We start from the raw sequence: 17867 nt of genomic DNA, 5'->3' as shown, positions 1-17867 counted from the left end.
AGTAAAAATTTGCAACACGCAAAACTCGATCTAAACACTGTTGTGGCACCACTGACCAGCTTAAAAAACTATGTTGCATCAAAGCGTGACTCCTTCAAAATTTATGAGAAGCAAGGCAAAGAGCTGTCTGGTTCATCTGAGTATATTCAGACGAGAACTCGACACAGGCGCCGAAACGTGTGTCTCAATCCATTGGATTATGGCCATACGGAAGAAGTACAACTCAGCCCTTCTGAAAAATACAGAACAGAAACTTTCTTGCCTATCATTGATCTGTTTATCGCTTCTCTTGACCAACGTCTTCAAGCATATAAAGATATATCAAGCAAATTTAGCTTTTTTAGCCATCTGAAAGAACTGTTCAGACGAGCTTAAGGCCACAGCAGAGTAACTCGTCAGGTCTTATTCAAATGACTTGGACATTACATTTATCGATGAACTGTGTCAGTTTGTAACATTTGCCAATTTATTCACAGACGAGGAGCCAAAAGATATCAGCACTGAACTTTTCATGTACAAGCTTATCATTGAAAAGGGTGTGCAGGACACTTTCCCAAATATTGAGATAGCACTAAGGATATATCTAATTTTGATGGTAACAAGCTGCAGTGGTGAGCGTTCCTTCTCAAAACTCAAATTAGTTGAAAACCGATTAAGGACATCCATGAAGCAGCAACGACTTGTAAATTTGGCTATCATGAGCATCGAGTCAGATATACTGCGTGAATTTTTACTTTAGTGACATCATTAGTGATTTTGCAGCACGAAAATCAAGGAAAGTGCCTGGATTGTAAAAAATGAATGATTTTACCTGAATTACTCTGCATAAATGATTTTTGTAAATAAACTTGCGCTCGTTTCATTTTGTGTTGTTGCATTACATATTGCAACACCTTGAAAAATGGGGCTCCCTCCAAAATGGGCCCCGGGTCACCCATCTCTTAAATCCGGCCCTGCCCCCAAACAGTGTGTAGCTCAGCAGATAGCTTATTCTATGATGCCCCACCAATCTGCCGATTTTGGAAAAAAACTTTTCAAAATTTAAATATTCTTCAAAGGGATTGTTGACTACTGAACAACCATCTGCTTAGTCAATCCAGGACCCCAATTAAAATAAAAACAATCTAAACTCTGGCGATGTCAGCGCCGCTGTTTCCAGAGAGTGACATGACTTATTGTGTCACGTGTAGGCTGCAACCACCGAGCTCATCAATTTTCCATCAGGACGGATGTCTCCTCTGATGAAGTAGTAAAGATGTTGAGCCGCCACTGATTGGCTGCAGCCTGCATGTGACACAAGTCACATCACTCTCCGATAACAGCGGTGCTGACATTACTGGAACAGAAAAACTGTGGGAGGTGAGTATAGATTGTTTCTATTTTAATTAGGGTCCTTAATTAATTAAGCTGCAGTTTTCCAGTAGTCGAGAGCCTCTTTAAAAGAGTACGGTAATTATATTTTTTATTTTTTTATACAGTGGGTGCGGAAAGTATTCAGACCCCTTTATATGTTTTACTCTTTGTTTCATTGCAGCCATTTGATAAATTCAAAAAAATTCATCTTTTTTCTCATTAATGTGCACTCTGCACCACATATTGATTGGAAAACAACAGAAATGTAGAAATTTTTGCAAATTTATTAAAAAAGAAAAACTGAAATATCACATGGTCATAAGTATTCAGACCCTTTGCACAGTATTGAGTAGAAGAACCGTTTTGAGCTAGTGCAGCCATGAGTCTTCTTGGGAATGATGCAACAAGTTTTTCACACCTGGATTTGTGGATCCTCTGCCATTCTTCCTTGCAGATCCTCTCCAATTCCGTCAAGTTGGCTGGTGAACGTTGGTGGACAGCCTTTTTCAGGTCTCTCCAGAGATGCTCAATTGTATTTAGGTCAGGGCTCTGGCTGGGCCAGTCAAGAATGGTCACAGAGTTGTTCTAAAGCCACTCCTTTGTTATTTTAGCTGTGTGCTTAGGATCATTGTCTTGTTGGAAAGTGAACCTTCGGCCAAGTCTGAGGCCCAACGCACTCTGGAAGATGTTTTCATCCAGGATATCTCTGTACTTGGCCGCATTCATGTTTCCTTCAATTGCCACCAGTCGTCCTGTCCCTGCAGCTGAAAAACATCCCCATAGCATGATGCTGCCACCACCATGTTTCACTGTTGGGCAGGTGATGAGCAGTGCCTGGTTTTCTCCACACATACCGCTTAGAATTATCACCAAAATGTTCTATCTTCATCTCATTAGACCAGCGAATCTTATTTCTCTTAGTCTGGGAGTCCTTCATGTGTTTTTTTAGCAAACTCTATTCTGGGTTTCATATGTCTGGCACTGAGGAGAGGCTTCCATCGGGCCACTCTGCCACAAAGGCCCAACTGGTGGAGGGCTGCAGTAATAGTTGACTTTGTGGAACTTTCTCCCATCTCCCTACTGCATCTGTGCATCAGCCACAGTGATCTTGGGGTTCTTCTTTATCTCTCTCAGCAAGGCTCTTCTCCCATGATTGCTCAGTTTGGCTGGATGGCAAGATCTAGGAAGACTTCTGGTGGTCCTTAACGTCTTCCAGTTAAGGATTATGGAGGCCACTGTGCTTGAACCTTGAGTACTGCAGAAATTCTTTTGTAACCTTGGCCAGATCTGTGCCTTGCCACAATTCTGTCTCTGATCTCCTTGGCCAGTTCCTTTCACCTCATGAGTCTGACATGCCCTGTGAGCTGTGAGGTCTTAAATAGACAGGTGTGTGCCTTTACAAATCAAGTCCTATCAGCAGGTACGGACTGGGGCTGAAATTCAGCCCTGGCATTGGAAATCACACAGGCCCATGTTGTCCCCGTCCCCAAGTACCAGATGGGGATATATTATTAATATTACCCTGTATGGAGGAAAGCAAGATTTACTACAAGACCAATATTTCTAATGATACCCGTAGCCCTCTGAAGTAAGTGACGGAGTCGGGGACTTCGTGCTCCGTCACTACTCTTAACAGTATGGGTGTCTTGAGAACACCGATTCTGTTAACAATGTAACAGACTAGGCGGTCCACGACCAGACAGGCCCTTCTGCCTATCAGTTGAGTTTAACACAGCTGGACTCCAATGAAGGGAGTAGAACCATCTCAAGGAGGATCACAAGGAAATGGACAGTATGTGACTTAACTATGAGTGTCTGAGCAAAGGGTCTGAATACTTATGACCATGTGAAATTTCAGTTTTTCCTTTTTAATAAATCTGCAAAAATTTCTACATTTCTTTTTTTTTATCCAGTCAAGATGGGGTGCAGAGTGTATATTAATGAGGAAAAAATGGAGGCAGTGAAACAAAGAGTGAAAAATTTAAATGGGTCTGAATACTTTCCGTACACACTGTATGTAAAATATCTAATTACCGAAATCTGCTTCTTTCTCCTCCAGGAATGATCTCTCAGGCTATGTGCCCACGTATGCAGAAAATTTCTGCTTCAAAAACGGACTCCTTCCCAGAAAACATGCGTTTTATTTCCTCGTGTTTTTTGCGCATTTTCCGAGCTTTTTTGCTCCAAAAACGCGCGTTTTTAATGCGGTTTTTTCCGCGCGTCTTCTGGACTCATAGGAAATAGCTAAAAAGGCGGACTTTTCCACTAAATTAATGAGCATGCTGCATTTTTAACCACTAAGCGTTTCCTATGCGTAAAAAAACGCATAAAAGGGAAAAATGCATTAAAATGAATGGGAAGCTTATTTTAAGCGTTTTTGAAGCGGTTTGACCCCCAAAAAAAGCTTCAAAAACGATAATGTGGGCACACAGCCTCACTCTGTAAACTCAGTGATAAAATGTGTATTCAGTAAAGACAGATGTTCCCCTTAATGAGATAGGAGATGACAGTTTATGCTTGTAAAGTTCTATGAAGACACAGACATCCTGCTGCAAGTTCACCTGAAACAACAGTTACACTTTGAAAGTGTAACTGTCGTTTTAGGAGAACTTGCAGCAGAACGTCTGTGTCTCTGCCTCTAGCTCCTCTCCCTTGTCAAAGAACTTTATAGGCACTAACTGTCATCTCCCATCTCAGTAATGTTAAAGTCTGTGTTTATTTAAGATAGATTATACAGATTTTACCCAAGAATTGAGAGTGAAAGATCAGTCCAGGAAGAGTAAGAAGATTTCTATAATGAGATATATTACAAAGTTCTTATTTTCATGTGTGCTATTTATTTATGACATTAAAACGATGGTTAAGACTAAGAGATTTTACTCCATCAAGACAATCTTGAAAATGAGCCAAATTGTACAAAATAATCTGTAAATATCCTGATTACTTGTATGGTAACGATGGTCACCCCAACTCTACCGTATTTATGGAGTGTCATCGTGGGTGGACATGCTCCTATGGAGAGATTATGAAGAGACCTTTTGATCTCTATTAGGGCCATAAATGCATGTATGCCAAATTGGTAAATAAAGATCTTTCATTGCATGATTAACAATACAAGATTTTAATATAAAATGGAGATTCATCAAATGTTTTACTGCAGTTTACTGGCTTAAAAAAATCCAACTTTTGCACACTCCACAGTTGTGTAAAAGTAAATGCATCTTTTTGCTATTTTCAGCTGACCTTGTTTGACATCTTTAAAATGACAGGTGAGGCTTAGGGTGAGGGATGGGGCCAACCACAGCATGCTGTGCTATCCCATGTACCCCACTCTGTACTTCAGTCCCTAACCGTTTGCACATTAGATAAGTGGCAGGACCGCATTGTATTTTTGTAAAAGGCTGTTGTACTTGACTAAATAGTAGAAAATATGATGTGCATACACTTGTTGAATGCGAGGTGCAAATGGAATGGAGTGGAGTCCCAAATAATAGGAATATCCATTGCACACTCAGTTGATGTAAGTAAAAATCTTTATTGAAGATAGTGCACAGGGATGATGAGTTAAGTTGCTTGGGTGCGAACAACATGACATTTCGATTTAGGGCACTTGTGGGCATGGATGTATACAGCACCTGATGTATATCATTCACCAGGTGCTGTATAGCACCCTAGAAGACATCTTTGAGAAGTTGGAAATGTTGCCCAAGTTTCCCCTGAAAGACCCATGTATTGTTGCAATGTATTTTATGTGCGACATGTTTAGTATTGTGTATTAAGGTTAATGACTGGGACTAGCCCAAAGTGGGAGGGGTTAAAGTGAAAGGACAGAGACCGTTTCCTGTCAGGAGGTCAGATAGGGCCTGGGATGCAGCAGAAGCAGACCCAGGGGCGTAACTAGAACTGATTGGGCACCATAGCAAACTTTTAAATGGGGCCCCCTCAAAGACACACACCCTCAAAGATACACCCCTCCAGGAACTACATTTCCCAGAGGTCCATGCGGCAGGCAGCTCTGCAGAGAGCTAATAGACAGCGAGGGCTCAAGGAAGGGGCCGGACTGAACTAGTCTGAAGCAATACACTCTGTGACTGGCTGCAGGCAGGGAGGCGGGCCCAATATGTGCTTCACACCGCACAGCAGGCACAGAAATGCAGCGTAGGCCGCGAAATTATGGTGTACATTTTTTTCCGCCGGGGCCCCGGATCCCCTACACCAGTGGTCCCCAACCTTTTTTGCACCAGGGACCGGCTTCAAGCAAGACCATTCTTCCATGGCCTGCAGGGCGGGGATGGAGGTGTGACAGGGGCGGGGCTTTGGTCATAAGGGGGGGGAGCTATGCACATGGTTGTAGTTTAGCAGTGCATGTTTATCATTTAATTATAACATTTATAATCTGACTCAACTCACCATAGGTTTTGAATGAGTGGGAGCCCCTGGCTTGTTTGTTTCTCTGTTTCAGTGGGAGCACTGGGATACTTCTACTGATGACCGTCACTGCTAATGATGATTGGAACCTACAAGGAAATGGAGCATTGAGCACTTAAGAAAAATTGTACTGGAGTACTGTACATGCTGATTATTTTCTAATCATCAGAAAATGTATGTGTGGTTCCCCCTGTCCTGTCCAGCTCTGTGTGGCTTCCCCTGTTGTATGCATGGCTCCCCTATCCCATCCTTGTATACATGGCTCTGCTCCCACTCTCCCATCCTGTATACATGGCTCTGCTCCCACTCTCCTATCCTGTATACATGCCTCTACTCCCACTCTCCCATCCTGTATACATGGCTCTGCTCCAACTCTCCCATCCTGTATGCATGGCTCTGCTCCCACCCTCCCATCCTGTATACATGGCTCCCCTGTCCCATCCTGTATGCATGGCTCCCCTGTCCCACCCTGTATGCATGGCTCCGCTCCCACCCTCCCTCCCTTGTATATATGGCTCTGCTTCCACTCTGCCTCCCTTGTATATATGGCTCTGCTTCCACTCTCCCTCCCTTGTATATATGGCTCTGCTCCCACTCTCCCTCCCTTGTATATATGGCTCTGCTTCCACTCTCCCTCCCTTGTATATATGGCTCCGCTCCCACTCTCCCTCCCTTGTATATATGGCTCTGCTTCCACTCTCCTGGCCTCCATTATATATATGGCTCCGCTCGGCTCCCCCATCCTCCCCCATCATACTTACCCTCACGTCGCTGAACTTCCCTCCCATCGCTGAACTTCCCTCCCTGCATCTCGCGGCGCTTCAGCTTCTTCCTGTGCGGAGCGGTCACGTGCTACCGCTCATTAAGGTGCATGAATATGGACGCCACGCCTATGGGAGAGGAGTGGCGTCCATATTCATGACCTTAAATGTGCGGTACACTTGACAGCTCAGCGCTGGAATCTGGATGAAGCCGCCGCGCCAACGGGACCGCCTATGTAGGGTGAGTATCAGCTCCTACACAGCCACCGGCTCCCCTTGTGTCCGCGGACCAGCAAGAGCACTGAAACGGCCTGGTGCTGGGCCGCAGAACGGTGGTTGGGGTAATTAAATTGCACTACCAGGAAGCGCCGATCGGAGCTGGGGACCCGGGCGGCGGGCCCCTATATGGGCCAGGCCCCAAAGCAACCGCTTCGGCTGCTACCCCGGTAGTTACGCCCCTGAGCAGACCTATGGTCTGATAAGTAAGGAGGGTTGCGGGACGTGGATTGAGCCGAGACCGAGGGAATGTATAGTGAGATCCAAGAAAGAGACAAGAGAAAGTGACAGAAGATGAGTGTGTCTATGGAAATGGGATCTGGGACAGGAAACCTAGCAACATATTACCGAGCTTGAAAGTCAAGAAGGTAACTGGAAGGAATAGAGGAAGGAACGTAAGCTGCGGAGAAAAAGGTTTCTTAACTGAAACGTCACGTTGTTCAAACCCAAGGAGTACCATTATCATAACATTGCCGTGCACTGTCTTCAATAAAAAAATTTAATTGCATAACCGAGTGTGAACTGGATATTCCTCTTAGTACATGACTAAATACACAATGGTGTTTGAGAATGGTCACTTTCTCCAAAATTTTGAGTATTTATGACATTTCCCTTGTCCTGCCTTAGGTCTGGTGGGTTACGCTCGGCTCTGCCCTGGGGACCATTATGAGGTACAGTGACTATTCAGAGAAAATATTGTTTTTAAACTGCTATTGTTAGTAAAACAGAACCAGGTCATAGTCCATAAAAGTGAGAATTACGACCAACCATGAGCTCACTTAGTAACCATGGACAGGGTAACAGTGAGTTCTCTTCATTGCTCTACATGCTTTATGAGCAAATGTGATGGGGACTGCATGTAGCTGTGGGAGCACGGACAATGTGTCAATTCTTGCTGTCTGTCAAAACAATAAATAATCCTGAACTTGGGCTAATGATGCATGGAGACTTTTTTGTAGAGCCACTTATTGATTTTATCTATGGAGTCACATCTCTCCACAAAATAACATTCAACTCAATGTATTCCTTTGGACTGCACCTCCAAAAAAGACTCTGCGTAGCGCTAGACGAAGGGCGCGTTCACACTACAAAATAATCGTCAACAAGCGTTGCTAAAATTGCTTTTTTCATGATTATCTTGCAGTGCAAACAGGATGCCGATCTTTTGAGCCACCTAGAAGATTTTCATTGTCATTGGTGCATCGTCCTGTGTAAACAGGACTTGCACTGCCGAGAAACATGGTGGCCTATGGGCGCTGAGTGATCTAGTATAGATCGCTTAGTTTGCTTTGCTCTGCTCATGTAAACAGGAAGTCAAACGACCACCGATTGATAAAAGTTTACCGATCAATGGTTGTATCATACAACTGGTTGATTTGCGTTAATGGGCCTTAAGGGTGCGTTCACATTAGTCGACTTGCAGCATTAAATAACCGTTTATTTGTGCTTGTATAATAGTCGGGTTAATCAAGATAACAGCACTTCTCATGTACACACCATCAGTAATAGATTCTTCTATGTGCATAGACTGTCATTATTCTCGGCAGCACATGTCCTGGTACACAGGATGATGTGCTGCCAAAAATAATTATTAAGGCTAACAATTATTTTGCTCATTCATCGGTTGATCTGCATTCTGTTTAAACTACCACCAGTCCCAAAGAGAAGGTCCAAAAGTTGCTTTTGTGAATAGAGCGGTAGTGTGCATCTGTGACCACTGCTCTATTGACTTCTATGGGACGGGCAGAATATCATGGATATAATGGCAAAAATGGAAGCTGGTACGTTTAGGTGGGCTGCGCTGAGAAAATGAAGAGCCTTGGGCTTCCAAAACATTTTTTTTATTTCAATGTGTTTCTGCCCAGGACTGGCACCTTTCTCAATGCTTAAAAACCAAGTCAATTTCTCCTGGATATGGAACGGTTGTCGAGTATTTGCACTACCTCTCCATTGACACAAGAGACTTTGGGACCCAAGTTCTCAGGATAAAATCAACTCCCTCAAGTTGAACCTCCAGCAATGTTTTACAGTTATCGCCTTTCCTATGGATAGGTGACAATGTATTTAGTGGGAAAATTCCTTTAAGTCTTCATTATGTCATAGAAATTGATTGCAACAACTTAGTGCTCAGGTTGGGTGTTATACTTATTTATGTGTTATTTGTACTCACTGAGTCCTAAGCAGGAGCAAGTTCCCATAGTTTTACTACTCAGTTTTACCAATAAATGTCCTGGTCACTGATGGTAGAAGGTCACAAGTTCCCATCCCACAGGGACATTTAACCTCACAAACCCACAGTCTTCACCCCTCTCAGCCCACACATGGGGAACTATTATCTTTCAGAGTCCGGCTGTAAATACCCAGAACCAACTTGCTATCTGTATCCCCCTTAGGCCGGGGTCACACATGCGAGAAACTCGCACGAGTCTCGCATCTCAATAAACGGCATTGCCGCCAGTACTCGGGACCGGAGCGTTCAGCTGCATGTGCCGGGTAATAAGATGTGAGACTCGTGCGAGTTCCTCGCATGTGTGACCTCGGCCTTATTCATCCTATTGCATGCTGTTCCCTAGGTGTTGATACGTTTGGGTCGCCAGAGGTGGAGGTTAAAAGGCAAGATAGAGACTGATGACAGCCAAATGTGGGACGAGGAGGAGAGAATATTTATACCGAATCTCTGCGAGAATTTTGAAATCAAGGTAAAGGATTTTTACTCTTTGGACTTGGTCACTGCCTTCCCTTTTATTTGGGTGCTTATAAGGGCTCATACTCACTTGCGAGAGACTTGCACGATTCTTGTGCGAGTCTCTCGCATGAAAACCTGGCACTGCCGCCGGCACTGGGACTGGAGTGTGCGGCTACATGTATTTCTATGTAGCCGCACGCTCCGTTCCGAGTGCCGGCGGCAGTGCCAGGTTTTCATGCGAGAGACTCGCACAAGAATCCGTGCAAGTCTCTCGCAAGTGAGTATGAGCCCTTATGAGGAGACTATAGAGTTGTCTTTTATTGGTTGCAAAAAAAAACTGGTTAAAAACAACTGCTCTATAGGTGTTTAAGGCTGAAGTCACACTAACCTGCGCAAAATACGGTCAGTATTTTACATGCGTAATACGGATGACAGACCCCTAAACAGTGCTCCGTATGTCATCCGTAATCAAGGTGTGATCGCCTATTTTGCGCATGTCAGCATCCGTATGGCATCCGTATGGCGAGATTTTCTCGCAGGCTTGCAAAATGGACATATAATGGAGCCCTATGACAGGGTTTCTAAAGACACCTGGTGCGTATTTCTCGCAAGTCACACGTGTGGTCCGTGTGCAATCCGTATTTTTTACGCACCCATAGACTTGCATTGGCGTATTACGGCCGTAGTACGCTGACAATCGCAGCATGCTGCGATTGGCACGGACCGTAGGATACTGAGGAGAAATATACGCCTGGTGCGAGGGACCCCATAGAGAATCATTGGTCCGTGTGTAATGCGTGCTTTTTGCGCCTCTCACTCTCCCGTATTCCTCGCCAGTGTGACTCCGGCCTTAGGGTTAATATCTCTCCTTGTGGAGAGTCACATGCCTGACATGCCAGTGTAAGGAGACTTATAGGCCATGCAACTCTTTTGTGAGATATTACATTTGCAAAATTGCCTCTTGAGAGAGGAGGAGAGCTAGAACTGTAGCGCCACCTACAGGAAGTAGCAATCCTATAAGTCAATGTGTACTACTAATCATACTTTTTGTAGCGTTTGTTCTTGGTATTGAGCCATGGCACTTGGAAAACACTTTTTTTTTAAGTTTGTTCTAAACACAAAGATTACCCTTCGATCTAACCGGAACACCAAGCAAATTGAATCAAATGACCTAATCAACTTTAACCATTGAGCTCCCACACAGCGTTTCACAAAATATGTCGGCAGAAATGATGGGCAAGGGTTGATAAGAGCAGCAATATGTTAGGGGCTAGGTTAGATGGCATGGGATTATATTAAATTGCAGTTTTCAGCCACAGGTAATATTCCTATAACTGCTCTTTTTCTGAAAGTTTTTCATGGGCATTTGAATCAATAGCAATCTGCACTGATATTTAATTTATTGGGGGACGCTTTCTGCTTTTTATGCCTTTTTATATATTTGACATAGTGTTTTTTTCCTTTTTTTTTTGTGCAATTCCACACATAAAACCGCCAAAGTGATTCAACATACATTTTTTTCAGGTTCTAGATATATAAAAAGCAGTATTTTTCTTAGAGGAAAACTCATTCAATTGCTGGGTGAAAAAGCATTACCAATCCCGCTTTAAAATTTTCATGTTTTCTATGTGTTTTTGATGCAATTTTTTTGCTGCTCAGCTTCATTGATCTCAATAGGAAAAGAGAATGCTGAGAAACTTGACGTGCTGCATTTTTGGAAAAAACAAAAAACCCAACACATCGCAAGTCACTAAATGCAAGGAGAAACAAAACGCAACATGTGTATGCAAATTTTATAAATCATATTCATTGTGCTGCTCCGGTAAAATGCTCCGTATTTTTTTTTTCCTCCTATAAAACTGACGAGAAAAAAATCTGAAAGAAAAAGCTTTTGTTTGATCCAACTGGTACGCCATTTGCCATCAAGTAAAACGAAAATTCATTGGAATTGACCTTCAGCGTTTATAGTCAGATTGTTGGTAATTGTCTGTATTTCTACTGTACAGTCACACAGCAGAAGCAGAGTAGTTACACTAATAATTCCCATATGTCCAGAAACATATGGAACCTTTAAAGAGAATTTATGACATCTGGCCACGGTTCAAGACACCCCTCAGTGTTAAAGGTCTGTAGGGTAAAAAGGTATGCATACCTTACATTATATATGTGCACTTGGTGCATAGACGGCTTAGCATGGTGCACACTGGCTGCCCGAGTGTAACCAGCGGCACTCGAAAAAATCCACACGGGAAGCCTGGACAGATGTGCGGCTGTCAGACACTTTACTGTAATTCCTGGAATATATCAGGGACTTTATTTAGATTCCTCTTCATGGGTCACAAATCAGGTGGCTTGTAAATTGCCCCAAACTAATATCTCCAGTACATGGATCATCCAGCTGACACGAGTATTGCAGTTCATGCAACCCATAGAGGAAACCATCCGTAAGGCGGTGATCCTGCAGCCCCCTGATATTTATAGGCTTTTATTAAAGAGGATCTTTCTTTGGATTTTTTAAAATTAAACTGAGCACCTCTTCCAATTGGCACCGCTCCACTGATTCCGGAACAGTTTTTCTTTTTCTTCTACGCCCCTCCATTCCACACTTATTCTCAGGGTGTAATTTGTCCCTTCAACCAACTGGGCGTATACAACCAAACTTCTCTGTGGGCGTTTACGTGTTGTCCTCTGATGCTGGCCAATGAAAACATGGCTGCGCCCACAGAGAAGCTCTGTGGTATACGCCCAGTTGATTGAAGGGAAAATGTCAGGAGCCCCGCACTGCACTTCCTTACTGAGTCAGTGCGGGTGCCCTGAGTACAAAGACAGTGTTCAAAGATACCTGTGGAGCAGGGCAGCAGAGGTGACGATGCATGCTTCAGAGTATCAGGACCTGAAGCACATGACTGCTGGGGGCGTGGCCTAAGCTCCACAGATCTAGGAGCTGCAGGGAAACTCCTAGAAAGGTCACTACAGGATAATGTTACCAAGGAGCATAGACAGAGACAGAAACCAGATGAAGCCAGGGTCAAAGCACAAACTAGCAATACAGTACCAAAGGTTTAGACAGAATGGATAGTCAGGACGTAGCAATAGGTCAGAACACCAGAACGGGCAATAGACGGTACAATAGGGACAAACTGTAACGGAGTAATGATAGCCAAGCCAGGAGGTCAGAACCAGAGAAGACAGTAGTACCAAAGCGAGAGACGGAGTACAGAGTGAAGGAACAGGCCGGGTCAAACACGGGAAGCAAACAAGCAACGCAGAATACACGCACACCAGGGATCAGACACACCAGAACAACAGTATAGCTGACAGAGAACCCTGGTAAAGAGTGAGTATAAATACCCCTCCCAGATCCAGATAGAGGCCACGAACACTTAACCCTGTGAGTGCAGGGCAAGAACCCTGTTCAAACCATGACAGAAAATTTGCACCATTGTTACCTGGGGGCATAACTTTGGAACGGAGGGGCACAGAAGAAAAAGAAAAACTGTTTCAGAATCGTAAGAGGAGGTACTCATTTTAAATAAAAAAAAAATGTAGTGAAAGGTTTCCTTTAAGAATTCATTCTCTTTATTTTCTACATTTTTCAGGTTGTAGAGCTTCGGGGCTTGACCACTATCTCCGTCGGGGTTGTGACTTGTGACAGCGCTGATTTTTTTACCACTCGGCCGAGAATCATCATTGTGGACATCACAGAGCTGGGCACCATTAAGCTGCAGCTGGAAGTTACATGGAAGTAAGTGGATTATTTTGGGTACAGACCTGTTGGGTTATCATAGTGAATAACCAGATAAAAACAGGGCTGACTTTGTTAATGCCATTCACTCAATTCTGGCAAGAGGATCTCCAGGTTCCCCATTAAAATGTAATGTTTATATACAGACGATAAACTGAGGAAGCAAAACTGCAGTATAAAGCATTGGCATGTCACAAAGCAGCAGGATGGTAATCTGATGAGTCTGTAAATCGATTTCAGGAGTCAGTTATCATGATTTTCCCCTGGGGAGAACAGTAAGAAGTTTGTTAGAAACAGGATCCCTGCAGTACATCCATGGGTGTCACAAGGGGCATATCTACTGCAGTAAAGTTCCATACAAGAATGGGACAAGTATAAATTCTTCTGCTGTATGGAATGGATATTTAGTTGCCCAATTTGTCTTTCAGATTTGCTGTATAATTGTACACTCATCGAGGGAGATTTATCAAAACTGTCTAAAGCAAAAATTTTCTTTGTTGCCCATAGCAACCAATCACAGCGGAGCTTACATTTCAAATTCTGCTTTTGAAAAATGAAAGCTACGCAGTAATTGGTTGCTATGGGCAACAAAGGCAATTTTTCTTTTAGACAGTTTTAATAAATCTGCTTCAGAGCGCAATGAATTGGTGTAAAAAAAAACCCAACAATTCCACTATTGTGTTTTTGGCTTCCTTTTACCATGCAGTAAAAATGAGTACGATTACGTCAATAACATACTTATATGTTTTATTATTTTAGTGTTTTAATAAAACTTGATTTGTGTCCCCATTTTCTGACAGCCTCCGTATTTTCCAGTTGATGGAGAGGTCTTATCGTTGTTTTTTTTGCGTGCAGAGCTGTAGTTTTTATTGATGTAATTTAGGAGTACACACAACATTTTGATCACTTTTTTATTTCTTTTTTTTTAGAATGGACTATATTGGGAAAAGTGGGGGATTTAAATTTATTTTTTATTTTTTGTCTCTCTATGGGCACTTGAACCTCTGGCCACTTTTATGACCCCTTGGGGGCTCGAACCAACTAGAGAATAGAGCGGAGTGTGCGGCTGCATGTCTTTCTATGCAGCTGAACACTCCGGTCCAAACCACCGGCGGCAGTGCCAGGTATTGAGGCGAGAGATTTGCACGAGTCTGTCGCATTGCACTCGCAAGTGTTACCCTGACCATAGGATAGGCTTCGTAGGAAGACCAAGATAAATGCAATGGGAGCCATGAACAGACTTCTGTTTAAAAAAACAACCCAGTCCAGCTGTCATTGTGGCCAAAATCCTACTCAGTCATTAGCATCAGCCTTATCTCTAAGGATAGCCAGGTGGGTATAATATCAGTGTGGCACATTGCCTAATGCTGCATGTCGGTTGAGGCACGGCTGGTAGAGAATGCACAGCTGTGACAACCACTGTTGAGGCAGTAGTAGCTCTCTAGAATTTGGACTCAAGGGCTTAGATTTATTTTTCTCTTTAATACAAGCTGGTACTTGGTGCTGCCATTGATAACGTTCCTGGATATGTAATACATGTCACATTTTCCCAACATTGGCAGAAATGGAGATCTGTCACGGTGAAATATTCTTTGCTGTGCCGCTAAGTATAGTCTATTGTTGTGCTATCAGATGCTTCCAGCTGATGAAAACGGCAACTTTGATGGGTCATTTTGTCACACAGGACTATCCTGATCATACGCGCTTATTTTTTCTGCAGTATTTCAGAATGTTTTTATATTTCTTGCAAAAATATAACTGTTGCCCTTTTTAGGCTGGGGTCACACTTGCGAGTGCAATGCGAGAAACTCGCACACATCTCTCACATCAATATCTGGCACTACCACCGGCACTCGGACCGGAGTGTCCGGCTACTTGTATTTCTATGCAGCTGCACACTCCAGTCCCAAGTGCTGGTGGCAGTGCCGGGTATTGAGGCGACAGACTCGCGCAAGTTTCTTGCATTGTAGTGGGATTTGATTTTCTCCATAACATTAATCATGGAAGTATTATCATAGAAGAGAAGGCGGGCAGCGCAGAAGCAGCAGCGAGTGTTTGTCTTGGGACGTATTGACATGATGACATTCGCATCTGTCTTTTCCATCATGCTCTAGCCTTATAATAGAATTGACAGCACAGGGAATTGCCCTGGCAGGGTGCGTCCCAACTTACCATATAGCGCCTGCGCCCACATCATTTCCCAGCACTGCTGTTGTTGGAAGGTTTTTTTTTTCTGTACTAATCGTTGAGAATGTTTAGCCCAATTCTCAGCAGGGGGGCACAGAGGAAAACTTTTTTTGCAGACCCTCCCCGTGGAGAGATGATAAATTATACATTCTGTACGATGCTTGTGTGGCGCCCCTGAGGGCTCAGTCGCCACAGAGGTACTGCACCTCCTCCTGAGGTGTGGTACCCCACCATTCAGGTAAGGTGGAGACTCCTGACCACACTCCAACACCTGCATCCCACACAACATAGTTGGTGGCTCCCTGCTTGGAACACGAAGAGTGCTGAGAGGTGGGTGGAGTTTAGTCTGCACCAAAAGAGTGGCAAGAGTTTAGGATTTAGTCAGTCTGACAGAGTCAGTGGAGGAGAGAAGATCCCCTGAGTGGGATGGATGAAGAAAGTGCTGCAGCCGACCTCAGTGACCTGGGTCCGCTGGCACAAGAAAGGGATATTGAAGGAAAGCCTGACTCTCTCCATAAGAAAGAAGGATTAGTACGAAACGTAAGGAGAGGAGGACTAAGGATTAGGTTTAGAGCAGAACCCTTCCCAAGTTCTAAGCGCAAGGCCGGGGTCCGGTCCCCGAGGTTGTATGGATACTAATGGTCCTGCAGCAGACACTGGAGGAATAGAAGTTGTCACCACTATATTCCCACACAAGACTTGGGGGCACAACAGCAACGAGGGTGAGCCGGGACTTAGTAGCAAGGAGTCCCCAAAGCAGGCTACAGCTGTCTGCCGTACAAGTAGAGTTCATAGGAACATCTGACAGGAGGAACTCCAGTGTAACTCAGTACTGAGGGTACTTCACTATAGGCGCAAAACGAGACGTTCAGAAAAGGCACTTATGTTGGCGGAGTGTTGGAAAGGAGTACTTCATCTTGCCTGGAGGTTGGCTGAGCCCCTGACCTGGAGGACACAGCACAGAGGCGAGCACCTGTATGCACAACAGACTGTGAGTAAAGCTTTGGAACTACATGCCCTGGTGTCCTCCGCTTATTCCTGCGCCAACCCATTGAGCACTGCTACATCTCTATGCTTAACACCACACCGCTCTCCTCTCCCCACGATCTCTCTATCTACACTGCCCTGGGACTACAGCCCTGCCTGTGGAGGGCTACACCACCATTGCTGCACCACACCATCTGTCCAAGAGGATCTGTCTGCAGCGTCGGCTTAACATCTTCATTGCCGAACACCAGAAGTGGCGTCACGAATCATTCACTAATAAACTTTAATCATCATCCTCACACTCAACATTCCCCCTTTTAAAATGGAAGCCCAGGGCCACGGACCGGGTCACAGCTACCGTGACATCCCCCATTGAAAGCCACCGGGCCCGGCTCCGAGTACCCCGCCGTCCTGGCGAGACCCTGGGGGCGATCCATTTCTGGCGTCGCGAACAGGATGACGAAGCCCAGTGCCACCGGGTTCTGTGTGCCAAACATTTATTGGATTTAAACATTGCTGAGAATGTGCAGAATAACCAAATTAATAGACTGTAAAATGGACTCTCAAAATGGCCGCCGGCACGGTGAAGAAGGGCGTGACAACATGGGTGTTCCTAAGAAAAGACCGCGAACTGTCCTGGGCCTCCCCTGCCTGAACTTCTATGCAACTGCAACATGGCCCACCCCCCGAGAGGTTCGGATACTGGCTTGGTATGGAGGAGTAGGAAGAAGACGCCGCCCCCAGAAGGAGGAGCGAAGGCCGGTTGTGGGAAAGAAGCCCGGGAAGAAGGAGGAAGAGGGGCAGAATGCCATATTGGAAGAAGGAAGGAGGCCCGAAGAGCGCGAGGAGGTTGAACTGAACTTCCCGGGCGCAATGGCTGACGGCTCCGACCCTGCTTTCATGATGGACCGCCAGCAGCTGGAGGACGAGATTGCCCAGCTGACACACCACCTGTGGCTGAGACAGGAGGCTCTCTGGACTCTGAACTGGCAGCGCGCCCAGGAGGGGCCTAAACCATCGGTACCCGCCTCCGCTGCTATGTCACCGGTACCTACGCCCGCGGTACCTGCACCACCGGTACCCATCGAGAATGCCCTGGTCCTCCCTCTGGCCGCACCTGCGGAACCTGAGGCTGCTGCGATGCTATCGGCAGCCCCTGTCACCACCTCCCTGCTGCAACCGCCACTGAGCGCCGCCTGTACGAAAGAGGCACCGGAGGCCCCTGCGGACCCGGAGCCGCCATCCGCTCCACCGCCACCTCCGACAGCTGCATGGACTATTCCGGTGGATGTTCCAGCTAGTGACTGCTGTCCCAAACCCGTACCAGAGCCGGAGCATCACCAAGAGGCCTCAGGTACGTCAGCTGCCCCTGCTGTTATGAATGAGTCACTGAGGAGGAAAAACAAAAACAAGCTAAGCCATAGAAAACCAGAGAGGTTGGTAA

General features: G+C 45.0%; 1 protein-coding gene across 4 annotated transcripts in view; it reads left to right on the top strand.

The window, feature by feature from the left end:
- The window catches only part of RIPOR3 (RIPOR family member 3), a 234104-nt gene that overhangs the window by 135593 nt on the left and 80644 nt on the right, over positions 1 to 17867 (top strand). For all 4 annotated transcript variants that reach the window (XM_073580601.1, XM_073580602.1, XM_073580600.1 and 1 more), the window contains 3 exons: positions 7446 to 7489; positions 9392 to 9517; positions 13104 to 13249. In XM_073580601.1, the coding sequence (XP_073436702.1) occupies positions 7446 to 7489; positions 9392 to 9517; positions 13104 to 13249 (316 nt within the window). The remainder of the gene's footprint in view (positions 1 to 7445; positions 7490 to 9391; positions 9518 to 13103; positions 13250 to 17867) is intronic.

Source organism: Dendrobates tinctorius, unplaced genomic scaffold (assembly GCF_039654945.1).
Source record: "Dendrobates tinctorius isolate UK_male_01 unplaced genomic scaffold, ASM3965494v1 ptg000065l, whole genome shotgun sequence".
Classification (NCBI taxonomy): domain Eukaryota; kingdom Metazoa; phylum Chordata; class Amphibia; order Anura; family Dendrobatidae; genus Dendrobates; species Dendrobates tinctorius.
This window is presented reverse-complemented; position numbering and strand designations above follow the sequence as displayed.